We start from the raw sequence: 21,730 nt of genomic DNA, 5'->3' as shown, positions 1-21,730 counted from the left end.
CATTTCAGCATGCTCATGCAACCATGCACGCAATTTCCAGGTCGCTAAGATTTTGGAGTGGCCCCACTGCAGTCGTCTAGGGGCTAAGGTACTCGGCTGCTGACCCGCATGTCGTGGGATCGAATCCCGGCTGCGGTGGCTGCATTTCCGATGGAGGCGGAAATGTTGTAGGCCCGTGTGCTCAGATGTGGTTGCACGTTAAAGAACCCTAGGTGGTCGAAATATTCGGAGCTCACCACTACGGCATCTTTCATTATCATATGATGGTTATGGGACATTAAACCCTACATATCAATAAAGATTTTGGATTGATTTGTGGGGTTTAATGTTCTAAAACCACCATTTGACTATGAGAGACGCCGTAGTGGAGGGCTCCGGAAATTTTGACCACCTGGGGTTCTTGAACGTGCACCCAAATCTGAGTACACGGGCCTACAACATTTCCGCCTCCATCGGAAATGCAGTCGCCACAGCCGAATCAAGATTTTGGAGTGACGTAGTTTGGCCACCTACACTTCCTCTCAGAAACGACGCGCACTGCTACTCGGCATGACCAGATGTTTTCGATGGTTTAGCTTCGTTCGTGTACTGAGACAGCAGCAACGCCGGGGCCCGCCAGACATGACGCAGGTGCACGAAGCATGTTGCTTATACAGAGGTGTATGATGTCATGTCATCTCAACGTAATAGCTTGTTGTTTTTGAAAACCGTCGGAAATTCGAAATCACGATGGTCAAGCATAGTTATAGGAACTCCAACGAAAGCAGAACGACGAGAGCTTTCACCAATTGCGAGAAGGGCTGGTGGCGTCTCTATAAGTTCTCAACGTTGATGGAGCAAAGGTACATCTGCGTTCAGAGCCTCTCATGCAACTACGTTCTTGTGATAATACCTTCCGCAGCTACAAATACTGCTGAGAGTGATATTTCTATTACACCGTAAAAAATAGTTCAAGAAACGTTTCGTCTTGGTCCCCTTAAGATAAAGTCCCGAGAGACCTGCGCTGTATGCATATATTTATCGGAGAGCGCTAGATCTTCTACAAATATTGTTTCATTTTTTGTTCTACGTACGTGTCTACAAGCGGGTTTTAAAAGGTTTCTTCACTTTGTCCGCAGGTCAACTATCCGCAACGCCTTCTGTCGCAACCCGAGGGGCCCTCGAAGGAAGAGCGCTTCCCCGAGGTTAACACGCTGCTGCCCATCATGGGCGCCCTGCAGCAGCGGCACCTCGAGTACCAGTCAATTAGGCACAATCGCACCACAAGCCGGACGCGGCCCGTGCACCTACAGCGATTCCCGTACCCGACCTACATAGAGCACAAGGACACCAAGAACTACGCGCTCGTACTGACGCGGTTCTGCGTCGGAATGCTGGTTCCGTTCGCCGTCTTCGTTGCTAGACTCAGCGAGGAGAAAACAACCGGTGCGAACAAAGCTTTTTTTTTTCTTTTTCATGCGGAATTTTATGACTCGCGAACATATCTTTTCTATTTTCCCGTGCTACCCTCTGTCGTTTTGGAAGGGCTTTTTAGGGGCCTGAAGAACGGGTAATGGGATAACGAGAGCCTTCGAGTTGAAGGGAGGTTTTTACTCGAGATAGTGCGCGCGTTGAGAAGAAAGTGGCTAACAATTCAGAGTACCTGGTACTCTACTATGGAATAGCCCAAAGCCGTCCCGGTGGCCAAGACTTGTGCTTAGGAAAAGTGGGTAACGATTTAGAGCACAAGGTATACTCTACTATGAGAGAGCTCAAAGTCGTCGCGTGGTTCTCAATGTCTGAGTAAGCGTTGGAAGATACTTGATTGTTTAAAAAGAGTGGTTAATAATTCAGATTACTTGGTACTCTACTATGGGAGAGCATGAAGCCGTCCCGTAGCGGAAATTGTGTTTATAAGAAGGTGTTAACGATTTTGAGTATGGCCTGAAACCACAGCATATTGCTGTGTAGGAAACAAGATTCCGGCCTCACGCGCGAAGGGCACACCATCGAGTGTATAGAAGAGGTCCCCATATGTGCGCCGCTTTTCATTTCCTGTGATAGCCTCGATCATGGGTTTGTAGACAATTTGCCATTTCTGAAGTGATGATCTGATATTTTATTAAGGTCGCTTGTTACATTACATCACCATATTTGATTCCTAATTATGAACACATGACCATCGATGTTGCCTGCAGAATTGGAGTGTATAGCTTTTAACACGGTGTAAGACACAATTTCTTTGTATCTTGCAACGTGGCTTCTAAGCGCGTAAATAGCGGTACAATTTCCCCATAGAGTAAGGAAAGCATAAGCAGTAGGAGAGAGAGTATATGGGGTTGTGTAAAAGAAAAAAAAATAACTATGCAAGTGCAGAGGCGCATAACTTCGCTTGTCGTCATTTCTCCGAAAACACAAGAGTTGATGATTTTCTTTAACGTAAGCATTGTGCCAGGGGAGTCCGAATCACACACAATTCCTGAGAATATGCTCCAGTCTGGCGTATTGTACCTAATTGTAGTTAATGTGTGCGGGGGTGTTTTGGTAAAAGCACGAAAACATTTTGGGCACCTTTAAGTTTCGCGTTTAAGTGTTGAACGCGATAGCGACATTCTGTCTTTAGTGCATATATTAACCACTTCGAACGTACTTCTACGGCAAAAGCTGTATATGGCTAGAAGAAATGAAAAACCGTCCGGCAGCAGTGTCCCAATTGGTCTCCATTGGCTGTCTTATCAGGTACGTCAGTCGCAGCATCGTACCTAAGTACGCGAGACATTGGCTGAATTATGAGTGACGTCATCCATCCCGCCACAGCCGGGGCACGCAGCATGCGCACATAAGTTTCTCTTGAAACCTTGCACTTGGGTATGCCAAGGACGACTCTATAAGGGCGCCGACAATGAAAATATAAGAGAGCTCGCATTCGCCGTGTCCAGACGGGCCGATGGTGCAGTCCGGGCACAAGAACAGGCCAGGGAGTCCGAGTGCTGGCAGCAACTGCGTGTACCCATGATTCGGCAACCTTCCAAGCCGCGCTAAATCACGAACGGGAATGCAAGCGCTGGTCGCCGGCGGATGCTGCAGAACCAAGCAACCGAGTTAGCTTGCGATGTCGAACGCTTGCGCCAACGCGAAGTGGCGGCGTCAATGTGGTGATTGCGGGCACGTGTTCGCTGGTAGCTTCTGCAGCTGTTGTCAGTGACCACTGGAGTCACAGGCGACGTGTGTGACCGCCTGTGGTTCGAGAACAACCACTGTGATTGACGCTTTGTAGAACGGACTTAACCGCTCATTACAGTTCTGAATGACTGTGATCATGCAAGGTATATGTGCTGCACGTGAAATAAGCATGGTGGTAGACCCAAGGCAGACGGGTGTGTAACCTCAATAGAAGAACGAACATGCAACGAATAATTGTGAAAGCCCAGCCATGCATGGTGGTCTAGTGGCCAAGGTACTCGGCTGCTGACCCTCATGTCGCGAGATCGAATCCCTGATGCAGCGGCTACATTTTCGATGGAGGTGAAAACGGTGTAGGCCCATGTGCTCAGATTTGGCTGCACGTTAAAGAACCTCAGGTAGTAGAAATTTTCGGAGCCCACCAATACGGCATCTCTCATAAGCATATGGCGGTTTTGGGACGTCAAACTGCACGTGAAAATGTACCAATAATTGTGAAAGGCTTCAGGGCTACGTCGGCGTGAACCCACTGCTTAACACTATGGACGCACGTTTCAGCTTTCGCTGGTTTACGATTTGTAAGGTGGGCTCGGGTTATGCTTTTTTATTGTATGGTAATAATAGGAAGTTTAAATTGGGGATCGCTACTAGGTAATCGATAAAGCTGAAATTTACTCGTGCTAGTGCAGCTTTCGCATATGGCTGTATTGTGTGTAATGGGTAGAATACCTTAAACTACAAGAAATTGTGGAGGTGAAATGTCTTTGAACTGGCTATGCACCCGATACATAGTCTTAAGAGAAAACGCCCAGTAGCCTGTGGGCCTTCCTAATGGCTCGCCGACTTTACAGCACGAAGTCATTATAATAAACACATGTTCCGACACCCGATGGAAAGTTATACGCTTGAACCATGCAACATTATTGCGACATTGCATGTTGCATTATGAATCCTGTGTACAGAAAGCGTTTATACATCCTGTAAAATACTTTCACTGAATTTCCAACCAGCGGAAGGTGCCTCCAGTTTTTTTCAAGCAGATACGTGGCTGTGTGGTAGAACATTTACCTGTCCCACAAACGACCCAGGTGGGTTCAATCCTCACTTAGGGCTGGCAAATTTATATTTTTTATTTTGACTTTTTTTAATGTATTTGATGACGGACAAGGTATTTTTTCCCACCACCAACCCCGGCGCTAGAATTTCTGCGATGTGAGTTCCTTTACGCTACCGTTTAATATACGGAATTGAGATCGCTCCCTTCATATCAAGCGACACTGTCCATCAAGAACAATTCTATCGCCAGTACTTGGTGTTCATGGCGTAAATTGTACGCAAGCTATATGGCATACCAAATAATCACATGTTCATCAATAAATGTAAGGGTGCTATATTCGGAACATCTCAAACAATGACACATATATAATGCGAGTTTGAATAATGAGTTCCTGTTATGTGTTTAGATACACTGAACTCAATGCTACCAGCTAATCTGCATGAGCGCGTGATACGTGAAAACGGGGTCGCTGGGGCTGAGCGTGTTCGCGCGTGTGGCAGCAGCTTGAACCACATCCCCACAGGAGCCCACTTTCCTTCCATTAAATGAAAAGAGCAGTTCAATCGAAGGCACCATAAGGTGGAATTTTTGTATAATCAAGAGCTTACTATGCATGTTGTTCGAATAACACGTTGTGAAAGCCGTCACTACTAAGTGCTATGCCATAACTTTCAGGCTACGAAATATGACTTCAGTATGACATAGGTAGCTTTTGGCTGGTAATTTGAACATCTTTTTACAAGTAAATGATTATCAAGTTTCGACGAAAAGCGGCTATCACTTACATTGGCTACACTATAAAATGCAGTTTCATTCGTTGCTAAATGCATGCAGTAATTAGTTTGCATGCAGAAAATTAGTTTGCTTTATATATTTTGTCATTGTATCTGAACAACTAAATTCTCTTTCTGGCAACATATCCAGCTATGTACCATCACTATATTTTTTAGCGGGGCATTGTGCGTTAGCGACTAGTTAGGAACCTTACTTCAAAGAAATAAATTGAAGAGTGTCAGTACATATGCGAAATGCTTGCAAGGAATTGCTGTAGTAGGTTTTCTGAGTAACACGACTTTACACTTCATTGTAAAACATTCCTAATTCATGCTTCGTTAGCGTAGGCACTCCGCCTGCTTTTTTTAGAATTTTTTTATTGTAGTACTTTATTTTTCTAGAAATACCGTGTTTCCAAGTAAACTTAGAACTTACGTGCAATCGCCCTCTTTTTATAGAAAAAATTACAGCTAGCGCAAGTGGGCAAGTTTGAAAGAAATAGCTGCGCTGGTGGCCAAATCACCTTCAAAGTTTTTGCTTGTAATGCTGAAGGTATAGTCACAGTAGTACTAAGTAGGGTCCCACATGGTAATTCACCTATTTGAATCGGTTCGCCACACTACGTAATTCTTGCGTGATTTTGACGGGGACTTGAGAGAGCTGTTAGATGGCTTCTGTCTGGAACGTGGCACTTGATATGTAACATGATGTTGCGCGAACACAGCGACGTGACTGATTATTACGGGCGTTACGTTGTTTGAGCCAAACTACAGTTTTTCCTCGATATGACATAATCTTTTGTCAAGTGACACGCTTTTACCCGACACCGACACCATGCCATTTTAGTCGCGTGTGTATGTCTTGTGATGTTACACAATAGTGGTTACATATTTAGTTATACGCAGTTTTTTGTGACAAATCATGAGACTGGCGGTTACGTGATATTTAGTTACGTTACTATTGACACGTAACCAAGTGACATCAGGGCCCATTTAGTTACGTTACTATTGACACGTAACCAAGTGACATCAGTGCCCGTGTCCCTGATGTCACTTGGTTACGTGATGGTACATGATTTTAGTCACCTTATGACACGTGATTTGTAGCCATGCGACTAAGGTTTATCTGACATCATATTTATTTCTGTCATGTGACTAGTTTTCACATGAGATTTCTCGCTTTTAGTGAAATGAACAGATGCTTCGTGATATTGCGTATATATATATTAGGAACGTGAGGAGTTGCTACGTGAAGATGCGTGATTTTAGTCTCGTGACTCGATTTTACTTGATTTTGGTCACGTCACTAGTTACGTGATGTTATGTGATTTTGAGGATTTGACTATCGTTACATAACATTGTGTAATATTTGGTTACGAGATTAGCAGGTACGTGATGTTGCGGGATTTTTGTCTGCTCATTAAGTAGTTAAGTTTCGTTGCACGTTAATATTTGTCCACCCTAGTTTCCGAATTCTCATTCTTAACGAATCGGAGCACGTGAAAGATGGAAGTGTAGTACGAAGCGAGCGCATGTCACTGATGGTTTCACGATATATGCTCTTCCCCCTACATGGCCCTGAGCCGTGCTCCCAGTTCGGGCTGCAGAAGTCGCGTCTTTTCCTTCCCTCAACCTCTCTTTATTCTCACTACGCGGTGCAGTAACAGTATTAAGCAGCTGAACTGTTGAAACTCACACGCCTAAGACTACTGGAAGTCAAAAGCCATCCTCTTTTTATAATTACTCTTCGTCTTCTGTTTGTACTGTACTTGTATGTATGTACTGTACGTCTTCTGTATGTACTGACCCTATCTCCATACGTTTTCTGCTGCTTAGATGGCTTTGCATGGTCTCGGTGATCGGCCTGTTTTCGGCACCAAACGCCGATGTCGCGTGATGATCTCCTTACATGAGGCCATGGTGGCGACGTTGTGGTGTTACAGGGACTCTCTGGCGTTACACCTTTCTGCTTAAATGACGGCATTTCATGTCACAATGAAACTTTGGAAGCATCGGTACGCCATCGGCCCACGTACGGCCACATGAGTACCACGTTAGTTTTGACAGTTTATTATCACTTGGTTGGTCTTTTACGCATCATTCATGCTGACATCATCGTCTCGCGATGATACGGAAGCATGCACCAAATTTCCTGATTTCATGACTAGATGAAGCATTTAAGGCTTCTTCCTTAAAACATGCTTGGTGACAAAATCAAGGGCCGACCAATCGTTCAAAACGTATAGAGGCAAAGACGTTTCGGTGACAATATGGGGACGTTGATCTAAGTTCTCGATTGATATGTGGGGTTTAACGTCCCAAAACCAGCATGATGATGATAGACGCCGTAGTGGAGGGCTCCGGAAATTTCGACTACCTGGGGTTCTTTAACGTGCAGCCATATGTGAGCACATGGGCCAACATCATTCGGGTCTCCATAGAAAATGCAGCCGCTGAACTAGGATTCGATCCCACGACCTGCAGGTCAGCAGCCTAGTACCTCAGCCTCTGGACTACCGTGGCGGGGCTCGATCTAGGTTCTCGTAGCTGGACTAAAATGGCTCTGTGTTTCCGTGTGTGTTTGTGCACAATTGGTGAGCGCTTGATTTATTTCGCCACGAGCTTCCGACCGCACGGGTTCACCTATAATGCTATATTTTAACGAGTGGTTGCCTTTCGCTCAGGTATGAAAGAGATGCTGCGCGTGGTGGGCCTAAACGATTGCGTCTACTGGGTGAGCCACTACATCAGTGGCTTCTTCATGCACCTGATTATTGTGACCCTGATGCTGCTCATTCTGTGCGTCAAAAGGAACGAAGATGGACGCGCGTTCATTCAGTTCAGTGATCCGTTCCTTTTGTTCTGCATCCTTATGTGCTTCTGCAGCTCGTGTCTCATGCACGCCACGTTGCTCTCCATGATTTTCGCCAGTCGTGAGTATTTTTAAATGCGAAGCATTTCTTAGCGAACTTCGGCGACCTTGAGCGTATCTATCTATCTATCTATCTATCTATCTATCTATCTATCTATCTATCTATCTATCTATCTATCTATCTATCTATCTGTCTATCTATCTATCTATCTATCTATCTATCTATCTATCTATCTATCTATCTATCTATTTATCTATATATCTATCTATCTATCTGTCTGTCTGTCTGTCTGTCTGTCTGTCTGTCTGTCTGTCTGTCTGTCTGTCTGTCTGTCTGTCTGTCTGTCTGTCCGTCCGTCCGTCCGTCCGTCCGTCCATCCGTCCGTCTGTCTGTCTGTCTGTCTGTCTGTCTGTCTAGCCGCCTAGGACTTCTAGCTCTCCTGGCCGTATCGGTAATGGTATTGATACCAAAATTGGTATGGCATAAAATGACTGTATGATGAGCATAAGTGACTAGTCATGACATGAAAATCAAGACACTTACTTCATGAATGTCATGATTTACAATCATGGTTTTGCTGCTCTTGCGGTGGTTTCGTTCACATGACATGTTATAAAACTGGTATGGTATGACATGACGGCATGACGAACACAAGCGACAGACTGTAACAAGAAACTCATGACATGGGTGTCATGTAACAACATGACTACATGCTGCGCTCGTGATGCGCTCGCGGCCGTTCCACTAATTTCGCATATACCAAAATTACTATTACGGGACGTGAATGGACGATGGAGGTACGCGACTGATGCAAACATGATAATCATGAGATCCGTGTCATGTAAAAACATGACTACATCCCACGTTCATGATGCGCTCGCAGTCGTTTCTCTAGACTCACATATACTAGATTTGGTGTTACGGTACTTGAAAGAATGGCGAAGGTATGTGACTGGTGCAAATATGATAATCATGGCCTGCCTGTCATTTAACCTCATGACTACATGCCACACTCATGATGCGCTCGCTGCTGTTTCGCTAGCTCTACATATACCTAATTTGGTTTCACGTGATGTGAATAGATTACGAAGGTAAATGACACGTCCAAACATGATAATCATGACATGGTTCTCATGTACGGCACCTTTTACCTCCGCCTTGTAACGTTGTGCTGATTTTAAAGTGACCTAGCGACCTTCATCATTCGTGCTTCGCATGTCTTCTGTTCCCACTGTACGATGATTCTGCCAGTTTTTTTACATGCGCTCTCTACGTCAAAAAATATTTTCGCATTTAACGGTATGGAAACGTATTTTACCAGGACAGCAGTTCAATGACCTTTGTGAAGTTCTTGTTTTTTGCTTCATGGTAGCACAGCCGACATATGATCTATACTGGACTCTTTCAAACGCAGAGGGTACAAGTAGTCGCTAGCTTGCATGATATTGGGCAGGTCTGCTACAATATTTGCTGTCTCCTATTTTTCTTGTAAGGTATATGCGGCGTAGTTAAGACTAGGTACCAGTAAAACGTCTCAATTGTTTGTGAAGAGAAGAAAAACTCCACAAATATCTGCTGGGAGCAAGTCCCTTTTTAGCCCGACCGAGACGTGAACAAACCATACACACAAACCAAACAGCACTTGACTATCCGTACTTATAGGGCTCTAGCTTGCTTAAGCAACCCTTTTATTATTTTTAAAAGTGCACACTAGACTTTGGCTTTGGTCGAGGACCACAGCAATTTTCTGAAATTTTTGTCTGTACATGGTGGTTTTCCTTCCACAAAATGCACCCATTTTCGTGGCTTTAAAGATTGGTGTAGCAAAAACTGCCCAAGCTTCATGCTGTATATGATAAAGTAATACACTAAATATGCCCGAAATCGGGCAGCTGAGCAAACTGCGACACTAGTATTGTTTTCTCACGCATGGATTTGTCTATGCAGCTACAGTGATCCAGCATCTATATATGAAACATTTTCCGTATGTTTAGATGCAAAGCAGCTTTTGATTCACGTATGTAATGCCGTACCAGCGTGTATCTGCACAAATGCGCCGCAACGCGTTACCCACGCTATAGCTATTGGAGCTGTGCTGAGTAGGTCACACCGTAGCTGTGCGTTGACGTCACTTTCTCCCTCACCCACAGCACGCTCGCCGCAGCGCCCACACGCAACTCAATTTTCTCTCGCTTCACTCTCTTCGGCACCTGCAGCGCTCAACCACACGTCGAGTGGAAAAACTTTTGTGGCTCGTTTAACTGCGGTGAAACTTAGATATAACCCAACTCGGCTCCCATGTCTTTGCGTTTCAAACAAACGTTTACTCGAGTAAACGTTGCACTAAGTTTCGCTTCAAACCGTTCTCGCAACACCCTAGTTGACGTTCGTTTCAACTGGGTCGACGCCGTGCGCACCACTGCTGCTTCGCATCCCATCATGTTTCATAAATTTTTGTGCTTGAATGCACTTTTAAAAATGCAATTGCAGGGTAAGCGCATCAATATGTCACTATCTGACTAACCCTCTTTTTCAAAAATTTTGTGCTACTTACTTACAAGTCGCCAGGATTAGCTCTACGGAACCTTGATCTAACTGCTGTTAGGTGGGAGTTTAAAATCGGGCCAGTCTTGCCAACATTTAGGTTGGGCGCTGGAGAGAAAGCCTCGAGTGCAAGTAGTAATAGATAGCGCCTGATGTGCCACATGAACTAATTCATGATGCCTATATCAAGCTAAGCAAAGCCTATGAAATCCTTGCTTCTTCAACTTAACTTATGTTCGAATCTGTAGAGAATTCATCGCACATTAGAAACCGGCCCCAGGTCTTCCTGTGAGAAGACCAGCGTGCCAGCACGCGCATTCTGTTAAGCCGCCATCTTGTCTTTGCCAGTTATTAGCCTGCACGCTTTTGTATTGGACGCCGACAATGCGAATCTGTCTACTTTGTCGCCATGGTGTACACACAAGTTAGACTTCAATTTGCCCGTATTGCTTAGGTGTTTATTGATATACGTGCAGGTTTATTGTATATCTTAATATTTTAATATATTATAATATATTTAATATATTATATTATATGTAATAAATATTAAATTTCTAACAAGCAGCTCTAAAATATTATCCGCTCAAGGTGGTAACTGCTCAGCCGGAGTTCTTGCTTGAGGTTTTGTCCCCTTTATTAACGTTCCATTTCCCAAGTTTTTGTTATCGTCCCGAAACACCACACGATTCTCAGCGCAAACTGCGCCTGCAGTTTTCGAGAAGGTTTCGGACTTAAGTAGATCATTTCGAGAAGATCACGCCCACTGTGCGAACGGTACAGATTATTCTCGAACCTACGCCACCGCCAGCGATAACGCTAGAACATTCGACGGCAAGAGTATAATTATCGACGCGCTTCGCCGCTTGTCAGTTGTTGTTGATCGAAGGCCGACGCTCCGTTCGCCGCTATCAGTCCGAGACTGCTATCTTTGGGAGACTGCTGCTGTAATTGGACTTTCCGTTCACCGGGCACAGGTTCGCCCAAATAAACAGTTAAATCCTAATACCAAGTCTCCTGTCTTCGGCCACGTCACGACCCCGTGACAATATTCATAATCACTCTATTATTTTTATGTCGTCCGTAACCAATGCCTGTAAACGATGTGCTTATATATTATTTCCTAACCCATTTCCAGTTATACAGAAACAAAATACGCTGTACAGAGGTACCATTTCACGCCCAATAAAAGTATTACGCAGTCCCTCACGTAACTTCCGACATAGTGGCGTTTTAATGAAAGGTATACGACATTGATACCGATGGCAATATCATTCCGTGAACCACTGAGGTACTCAGCCCTTAGCTCTTGGGAGTTCGCAGTGGTGAACGCATGCACTTGCTGAAGCAGTGGGGCTTCTATATCTGTATTCCCAAACTCCCCGGAGCAGTATGAAGCGACGCTTTTAGCCAATGAGCGTGTGGGAACAGAACGTTGCAAGCGCAATGTTTACAGAGCCTCGAACAGAGCTGAAAAGCATATCGAACACACGTGATAAACTCACCACGACGTAGAGCCGGAAGGGCCTCAATTGCACCTAAGGTCACCTAGCATTGAGTGGACAGAGTAAAAATATGGCTTAAAACTCTCAGATTTGTGGTTCTGCACACCTCGCCCTTTGCACTACCTTTTTTTCCGGCGCAGCACACACTGCGGTAGCCGCTGCCATGTTGTACTGGACCTTCAGCTGCCTGATGCCGTTCCTCGCGCTCGAGAATGCCGGTGGCCAGGGCTATCACTTCATCAAGCGAAGCCACAAATTGGTGACGTCCATCTTCCCCGGCATGAGTTTGCACTGGAGCTTCCGCGTTCTCGAGCGCTTCGAGAAGTTCGGTGAGACATTGCAACTTACTGCGTGCCTTTTGCAGTGCGCAAAATATTGAGAGGGAAATTGTGCCCACGTCTCACATTGCGTGCTGTCTTATCAACATATATATATATATATATATATATATATATATATATATATATATATATATATATAAGGGAAAGAATTGTTTAACTAAGGGCTCGTTTTTTCGTGTTTTAACACAATATTAATGAAATATAACAGACAGTAATGCCAAGAAATGTATAGGGGAAGGTAATAAAACCAATGGAATGTAAATAAGAAGAAAGAAAAGTGGATGAGAGAATTACCAACTGTGAGCAGGAATCGAACCTACGACCTTCGAATTACGCGTTCGATGCTCTAACCACTGAGCTATCACAGCGGCCCTCCCTCCATCCACTTTTTTGAGTTTATCTGTGAATTTAGAAGTAGGAGTGACAGTCAGCGCCATCTTTAAGCCAAACGACGAGTGTGAAAACACTCTTATGCGCATGTTTTTGCGCATATATATATAAATATATAATGTATATATATATATATATATATATACACTTCGAGAATAGTGCAGTATAGGAAACAAAACAATAAAATATTTATTTAATCCTAAGAGTTTCGGCTGGTGGACCAGCCTTCTTCGGAGGATGTAAGTGAAATGGTAAAAGTTCCCGTAGCAGAGGGTCACCCTCACAGTTTGAAGACCCTCCAAAAAAAAAAAAACGAGACAAACGGGCGAACGAGGTAGCAACAGACAACAAGAAGCAGAAGAAGGAGAGGAACTAGAAAGGAGCGGCGGAGAGCCGCCGGAAACGAGCGGGTAATTCTGGCATTGTTACTGGGTATAGGTAAGACGCGCCGCCAGCAGAGGCGACCAAGAAAAACGGAAAGATGTGGAACATGTTGCCGCTTACTCGCATCCCACACATGGATCGAGTTTAAGTTCACGTGGTTCGGCAGCTGGCCCGCAGCATCGGGCCACACACACACACACACACACACACACACACACACACACACACACACACACACACACACACACACACACACACACACACACACACACACACACACACACACAAACACACACACACACACACACACACACACACACACACACACACACACACACACACACACACACACACACACACACACACACACACACACACACACACACACACACACACACACACACACACACACACACACACACACACACACACACACACACACAAGAAGCATACGACCCGCTCCAGCTTTCGGAAAATAATGGCCACGTTGGAAAGCTAATGTGCCCTCTCCCCCTCCCTCCACCTGCCCTCTCTTGCAGAAAACTGTACAACCAGTCATACTGAAAATAAATGAATGGGTATTCTTGTAAACGATGAACAAACAAAAACGTAAACAAAAAATATAAAAATATATAATACTGAAAAAGCACTCGGAAATGAAAATAAAGTCTAATAATACTAACACACGCCGTTCGGTTCACGTAGCATTGAATTCGTTTAGTTTCACGCGCTATATTGACCAACTTCCTGGTCACTCTTTCGAACGCGTAAGTGTCATACTCCTACAATGCGGCTTCCAGAACACACGGGAGCGCGAACAGCGGGAGTCATACTTCATAAAAAAATTCAGATCACTTACCCACGGAATAAACGAGAGCCCTGGGCGACTGACGTGCTTCCGCGTCGTTTCGTGAAACACAGTAATTGAATTACTCATTAATTTATTTATACATACGTGAAGTCGTACAGGTAAGTTGGTCGATATAGCGCGTGAAACTAAACGAATTCGATGCTACGTGAACCGAACGGCGCGTGTTAGTATTATAAGACTTTATTTTCATTTCTGAGTACTTTTTAGTATTATTTATTTTTATATTTTTTGTTTACGGTTTTGTTTGTTCATCCTTTACAAGAATACCCATTCATTAATTTTCAGTATGACTGGTTGTACAGTTTTCTGCAAGAGAGGGCAGGTGGAGGGAGGGGAAGAGGGCACATTAGCATTTCAACGTGGCCATTATTTTCCGAAAGCTGGAGCGCGTCGTATGCTTCTTGTGTGTGTGTGTGTGTGTGTGTGTGTGTGTGTGTGTGTGTGTGTGTGTGTGTGTGTGTGTGTGTGTGTGGCCTGATGCCGCGGGCCAGCCGCCGAACCACGTGAACTTAAACTCGATCCATGTGTGGGTGCGAGTAAGCGGCAACATGTTCCACATCTTTCCGTTTTTCTTGGTCGCCTCCGCTGGCGGCGCGTCTTACCTATACCCAGTAACAATGCCAGAATTACCCGCTCGTTTCCGGCGGCTCTCCGTCGCTCCTTTCCAGTTCATCTCCTTCTTCTGCTTCTTGTTGTCTGTTGCTACCTCGTTCGCCCGTTTGTCTCGCTTTTCTTGGAGGGTCTTCAAACTGTGAGGGTGACCCTCTTGTTCGGGAACTTGTACCATTTCACTTACATCCTCCGAAGAAGGCTGGTCCACCAGCCGAAACTGTAAGGATTAAATAAATATTTTATTGTTTTGTTTCCTATACTGCACTATTCTCGAAGTTTATAACTTTTATTACGGTAGCCGGAAGAAACTCTGATCATCTATTTCATATATATATATATAAGGGAAAGAAGTGTACATCTAACGGCTCGTTTTTCCGTGTTTTAACACAATAATAATGAGATCTAACAGACAGTAATGCCAAGGCATTACTGTCTGTTAGACCTCATATATATATATAGAACTTAAAGGGAAGGCACGACAGGTCCGGGTATTTTCTATATTGAATTAACTGATAGCACGATCCTTTTCTTATGTGCTATCTTCAAGTTAATTCAATATATATATATATCCCCTATAACGCATCCCCTGAAGAACGGAGTACCCCTCCAGAAACTGTTGGGAAATAAATATATTTATCCTTGTTGACAACGTTCCCGTTGTGCCATTTCCCATACCTTCACGAAGACTAACTGGCCCATTGAATTATTACTCCCACTATATATATATATATATATATATATATATATATATATATTATGTTATACACTTCGAGAATAGTGCAGTATAGGAAACAAAACAATAAAATATTTATTTAATTCTAACAGTTTCGGCTGGTGGACCAGCCTTCTTCGGAGGATGTAAGTGAAATGGTACAAGTTCCCGAACAAGAGGGTCACCCTCACAGTTTGAAGACCCTCCAAGAAAAGCGAGACATCCTCCGAAGAAGGCTGGTCCACCAGCCGAAACTGTTAGGATTAAATAAATATTTTATTGTTTTGTTTCCTATACTGCACTATTCTCGAAGTGTATAACATTTATTACGGTAGCCGGAAGAAACTGTGATCATCTATTTCATATATATATATATATATATATATATATATATATATATATATATATATATATATATATATATATATATATATATACATTGGCCACGATGGGCACACTCTCACTTTTCAGGCATTTTACGATCGCTAGCACCGGCTTAAGTTTCACAATGCAAACAAAACTAATGAATCCAGAAAGAAAGTCTGGTAATATGGCCACGCGAATAATAAAGACCACTTATGCCGTTTTCCTCCAGAAAAACTAAGAAATCGACAAAGTAACGCCAGCTGTATGGCCGAAGCGCGGCGACGACCCCAACGAGCTGGATACCGAGCGTTACAGAAGATTAGCATGATCATGGTTCGGTACCTTACGAAACAGGTTGAAACTCAGAGTGAAGAAGCCTTTATCAGAAGGTGGCATACACGTTTTTTTGGAGTTCGGAAGGGAAATATTGAATTTCCTTTACTGCCGTTTTAACTAGGGAAAAAAATTGCTTCACGTCACACGTCATAAGTGAATCTGTTCCAATTTACTGCTTTTTTTGCGTTTGTTGAGTGTTTTCTTGAGTGATTCGGGATCGTGATTCGCGAGCGTTTGCTTGAGTGATTCGTGTGTGTGTGCGTGTGCGTGTTTGTGTGTGTTTGTGTGCGTGTGTGCGTGCGTGTGTGCGTGTGCGTGTGCGTGTGTGCGTGTGCGTGTGCGTGCGTGTGTGCGCCTGTGTGTGTGTGTGTGCGTGTGTGTGTGCGTGCGTGTGTGCGTGCGTGTGTGCGTGTGTGTGTGTTCGTGTGCGTGTGCGTGTGCGTGCGTGTGTGTGTGTTTGCGTGTGCGTGTGTGTGTGCGTGCGTGTGTGTGTGTGTGCGTGTCCGTGTGCGTATGTGTGTGCGTGTGTGTGTGTGCGTGTGCGTGTGTGTGTGTGCGTGTGTGTGCGCGTGCGCGCAGGAAGCTGTTTGAGCAGATATGCGTTGTAATATTCACTCTGAGAAGAAATTTACCAGGGTAGTATATAGCGGTTGACACGACAGCACGAAGCTCACCGAACATACATGCAGCCTTTCACACCAGCCAATTTGTATTTCTTTTGCCTGTTTTTAGCTGCACGGAGTTGGCATTTTTTTTTCAAAATAATTAATCGTGAGAGAGGGCCGCCAAAAGCATATCAAATCTTTGTCGATGATCCTAATTCTACAGTTCTTTAGAAGTACGATGTGAGATCAGGTTGTGTGACCTTTTGCGAATAGCATTGTACAGGGGATCGTATCAAATAGGGAACTATTTGTTTGGACAGACCACAATGGAGGTCAGAGGGCTATGTTCTTGTTCTAGACTAAAGTTAACGGGAAGTAAGCATTTGGTTAATTCACCGTTAGAATTAAAATTTTCAATGTGACTCAGCGCAATGTACAGCTCAAGAACACACGCAGGCGTGATCATAAGTGTGCAGACCACCGGATCGCGTGGCCAAAGGCACCGACGCACGATCTAGCGACGAGACGCCTGCTCCGGTGTGTATGCGCGTCCCCGTACTCCTCTCCCTCGAACACTGGCGATGTGTACATAAGCGGTATAGTCGCGTTAGGCATTCTGTCAAGGGCGTCTATAGCTGGCTTTCGCTTGACTTGTAGCTTTGATTGACTCTAGTATATGCGATGGAAGTAACAGTATCTTCAACCAGTAGTAGGGCACAACTCAACATCAGCGTCCCACCACTCGTAGAAACAACGCTTTTCTTTCATTTGATAACTAGGAACAATAAAGACGAAATAAGAATTAAGCATTTCCAAGCCATACCCAGTTACGCGATTTCCGCGCGATACTCCCTCCCCCTCCCCATCTCACTCGGCGACGCATTTACTCGAGTTTCACCGTGGGAAGATGCGGGCGGCTTTTTGAAAGCAACGATTGATTGCAGAATCTCTCAGACTAACAAGTACTGTTGGAAACTTAGTTACCTGCATGGCTTACTCTAATTCAGATATAAAGCTCAAGTTATGTTTCTACAGTTAGTGTTGTTATCATTGCTTTATTTTCTGGGTTCTCTGTGGTTGCTTTATGCTCTGGGGGCTTTGCAGTGCCCTTTGGGGCAAACTGGTCCAACTTCGCTAGCCACGCCGCCACACCTGACAACGTGACTCTTGCCGAAATTGTGTTCGTGGGCCTGATGTGCGACTGCTTAATCGGAGTCGTGGTCTGGTACTTGGACAACGTAATTCCTATTGGGCCCGGAATCGCCAAGCCCCTCCTGTACCCATTCAAGGTGACTGACGTCTTAGTTCATTGCGAAGCACCGACTAATGGTCTACTCCCACAGCAGAAACAGATTTATAGTCTTACACCGTTTCCTCGAATGCGATACAGAGGCCACAATGATCGGCGTATGCGTGGAAAAAGGGAAAAGGGGTGCACTGTTGTAAATTGCACCAGTTACGAAGAAAAGGAGAATGCACTGTGCACTTGTCGGGTAAAAATGGCGGAAGACACTAGTAATGACTGCTCGTCCATTTCAGGTCATGTCAATGGCCTGAAATGAATGTGGCGTTCTCGGGGGCCTGTATAAGGTAGGCTCTTCGCAGCCAATCTGAAGATGAAGTGTTAGCGAGGAGGCCGCCATTTATGAAGTGATCAGCAGTACGAGCTTACATACTTCATCTCATTCACACAAACGCATATAGCTGCCGTTTTGAGGTCACTTTGTAAGGCAGAGGGGATCAACTGCTACCATAGTGCTTCATAAAAAAAGCAACAGAATACCAATAAAGAAGGGTGTAAGGCAGGGGGACACAATCTCCCCAATGCTATTCACTGCGTGCTTACAGGACGTTTTCAGAAGCCTAGAATGGGAACAGTTAGGGATAAGAGTTAATGGAGAGTACCTCAGTAACCTGCGCTTCGCCGATGACATTGCATTGCTGAGTAACTCAGGGGACGAATTGCAACTCATGATTACGGAGTTAGACAGGGAGAGCAGAAAGGTGGGTCTTAAAATTAATCTGCAGAAAACGAAAGTAATGTACAACAACCTCGGAAAGGAGCAGCGCTTTGCGATAGGTAATAGTGCACTTGAAGTTGTAAAAGACTATGTCTACTTAGGGCAGGTAATAACCGCAGAGCCTAACCACGAGATTGAAGTAACTAGAAGAATAAGAATGGGGTGGAGCACATTCGGCAGGCACTCTCAAATTATGACAAGTAGATTGCCACTGTCCCTCAAGAGGAAGGTATATAACAGCTGTATCTTGCCGGTACTTAGTTACGGAGCAGAAACCTGGAGACTCACAAAGAGGGTTCAACTTAAATTGAGGACGACGCAGCGAGCAATGGAAAGAAAAATGGTAGGTGTAACCTTAAGAGACAAGAAGAGAGCAGAGTGGATTAGGGGACAAACGGGAGTTAAGGATATCATAGCTGCAATAAAGAAGAGGAAATGGACATGGGCCGGGCATGTAGCACGTAGACAGGATAACCGCTGGTCATTAAGGGTCACCAACTGGATTCCCAGAGAAGGGAAGCGGGGTAGGGGGAGACAGAAGGTTAGGTGGGCAGATGAGATTAAGAAGTTTGCGGGTATAAATTGGCAACAGTGAGCACAGGACCGGGTTAACTGGCGGAACATGGGAGAGGCCTTTGTCCTGCAGTGGACGTAGACAGGCTGATGATGATGTAAGGCAGAATCAGATAGTGCCGCTCAATAGATCGAATGATGAAACTACCGATAAAAATGTTTTTCTACAATGTCATAAAGACACAGTTTTGAATTTGCATCGTGATCCAAACCTCTACGTGAACACGAGAGAGGACCTGTAAAACTTGGCGCTGTGATACATGGGTTGAACTTGAGAGGTATCCTCATCTCGTTCTTGTATGTAAAGTTTGAAAGAAAAAAATATGCGTGCAGTCTTCATAAATATTCATGAAAATAGTGCTGATCCAGCAATCGTATGGTTTTCCTCCCAATATACTGTGCAGATGGAGTATTGGCTGCCCAGTATGACGTACCTCAAGGAGCCTTTGAGGTCGGCTAAAGAGGTTGCAAACTTCGAGCCGGAACCAAGAGATCAATGTGTCGCTATAGACCTCTTTCACGTCAGCAAGGCAAGCACCAATCGCCATCAACACCGCGACCCGAAGCAACTATGATATCGCTGTTACTTTCCCCTAATAAATTTATTTGTGTACTAGTTCTTACAAGTTTAAAATTTGCACTTGGTTGTCTTGGCGTCTCGGGGAACATTTTGAATAGTTCCATGTATTGAGAGTGTGCCAAAACAAAAGCAAATTGTCTAATCACATTTCGTCCGATTACATTAAACACAGGGCTTGCGTCGGATAAGCTTCCAGGACCGAGAAGAGCTTTCACAACGAGAAGGTGTGCTTCTAGCAGCTAGATAAGCATAAACAGTTTTCAATCGATAGGTAAAGCAAAGAAGGGCCGCGTACATACAACTAGCCACTTCCGATATATGTGATCTCATGCAGTCATGACCATGAAAAGTGAATACCAGTTGACATCCTGATAATTCTAATAAAAGCTGTTTTTGATTGATTCATTCACAAGTGGTTAAACTGGACTGAACGAGATTTTGACACGGTGCTTCTGATGCGTACGTGTCGCAGGATTACGATGGCGTGGAAGCCGTTCATGACGTCAGTTTGCGCATCTTCAACAACCAGATTACCGTGCTTCTTGGCCACAACGGCGCCGGCAAGACAACGCTGCTGAACATGATCACCGGTAAGTTTGACAAGGTTTTTCAGATGCTCAATTCACGGACCCTGCGAGCGAGTGGCGTCCACAAGCAGTACGCCGCAGGGACAGACCCACTAGATGTCTCTGTAGAGGATCAGCTACTACAGCGTTCAGTCGTTTCGGTTGGTACCATGTTAACTAGCAGCCTGCAGAGCTTTCTCCGACCTAGCCTTTGATCTCCCATGTGGAGACGTCGAGGCTATACCTCACCACCAGTTCGCGGGCTTGCTTGGACAGCCGAAAGTTGGTTGCCGAGGCTGGGTATCTGAGAGGAAGCGACCAACCTTGGCTACACTATATGTGTGGAGCTCTCAATTCTTAATCACACTTAGTGTTGCTGTTGCATAGTTCACTATATTTAGGCGCAAATTGCATTGAATCTCTAAATTTTTGCCGGCGTTTTAAGGTTTACTTTGTGACGCACTCCAGTAGATTTTATGATGACATGTGATACCGAAAACTTAGTACAAAGACATAAGTGAATTGGAACTAAATAGATATAAAACAAGTTCTCCGTTGAAGCAAGTGGTCTCACTTGTGGCTATAATTGTAGTACTGTCGATGCCCGAGAGAGAAGACTCGGGCTACTTCGGCACAAACTAAACATCTATTAGTGCGGCTTCGAAAAGCAGTATTGCTGTTTTGTTCGAGTTCGCGTAGAAAGTTATTTAGACATCACATGCCGCACTGGAATTTTGTCACCTTTAGGCAGAGCCTCCCTTTTCTTTTTGTACGTCATCAGATAATGCACTTCTTATGATTCACAGATCAGATATTTCGAGTTAACACAATGTTGACTTGAATTACGGCTTTTATATGACTCCGTACCTCCGTAAATTATACCACCAGCACATCGATCGTCAAGCAGAGACTCAGTTTAGGAATAAGCGCTGCGAAACCTCATTCTCCTCAATACGACAAAGCGTAGTTTTTATTTGCGTTGACGTTAAATGTTGAAGCTCAGATACCCTTACAATAAAACCCTGCAACCTCAAATGCCAATATGCAACGACGGCTTTTTACTTATGCTAATATCCGCATTGATGGCAGCGAGAATGCCTTGCGACAAGCACTACTTCAGTTAGGTTATGCAAAATCTTGAAAAGCCTAAAAAATAGGAAGAAGTGCTTCGAAAAAATGTTAAAATAAGGCCAAGCCTGACACAGAAGTAAGCATCTTAAAGAACACCTTCTTGTTCATATGGGGAATTTCGAAAGCAAGTTCTTGTTTTGTTAATTTTCAAAAGTAAAACGTTTCAATAAAAGAGAACTGCGCAAACACTCCTCACTTAAATTCTAACGAAAAAACTAATTTGCTCTAAGGGAATGAAAGAAGCTTTTACCAGCACAATCAACTAAAATAAATTAGACTAGATAATAAATAAAACATGAGGGTATATTACAAAAATAATGCTTCGGCAACA

The 21,730-nt window shown here is 44.3% G+C and overlaps 1 protein-coding gene and 1 non-coding gene across 2 annotated transcripts in view; one reads left to right on the top strand and one right to left on the bottom strand.

Annotated features, from left to right (window-relative positions):
- Nucleotides 1-21,730, top strand: part of LOC119177799 (phospholipid-transporting ATPase ABCA3-like) — an 84,697-nt gene that overhangs the window by 8,768 nt on the left and 54,199 nt on the right. The window contains exons 4-9 of the mRNA XM_075867635.1: nt 1,119-1,425; nt 7,677-7,925; nt 12,052-12,240; nt 17,633-17,817; nt 19,527-19,652; nt 20,175-20,292. Coding sequence (XP_075723750.1) covers nt 1,119-1,425; nt 7,677-7,925; nt 12,052-12,240; nt 17,633-17,817; nt 19,527-19,652; nt 20,175-20,292 — 1,174 coding nt within the window. The remainder of the gene's footprint in view (nt 1-1,118; nt 1,426-7,676; nt 7,926-12,051; nt 12,241-17,632; nt 17,818-19,526; nt 19,653-20,174; nt 20,293-21,730) is intronic.
- Nucleotides 12,548-12,620, bottom strand: TRNAT-CGU (transfer RNA threonine (anticodon CGU)). The gene has a single exon. It is a non-coding gene; the product is annotated as a tRNA-Thr (tRNA).

The sequence above is a fragment of the Rhipicephalus microplus genome, chromosome 1 (genome assembly GCF_043290135.1).
Source record: "Rhipicephalus microplus isolate Deutch F79 chromosome 1, USDA_Rmic, whole genome shotgun sequence".
NCBI lineage: Eukaryota > Metazoa > Arthropoda > Arachnida > Ixodida > Ixodidae > Rhipicephalus > Rhipicephalus microplus.
This window is presented reverse-complemented; position numbering and strand designations above follow the sequence as displayed.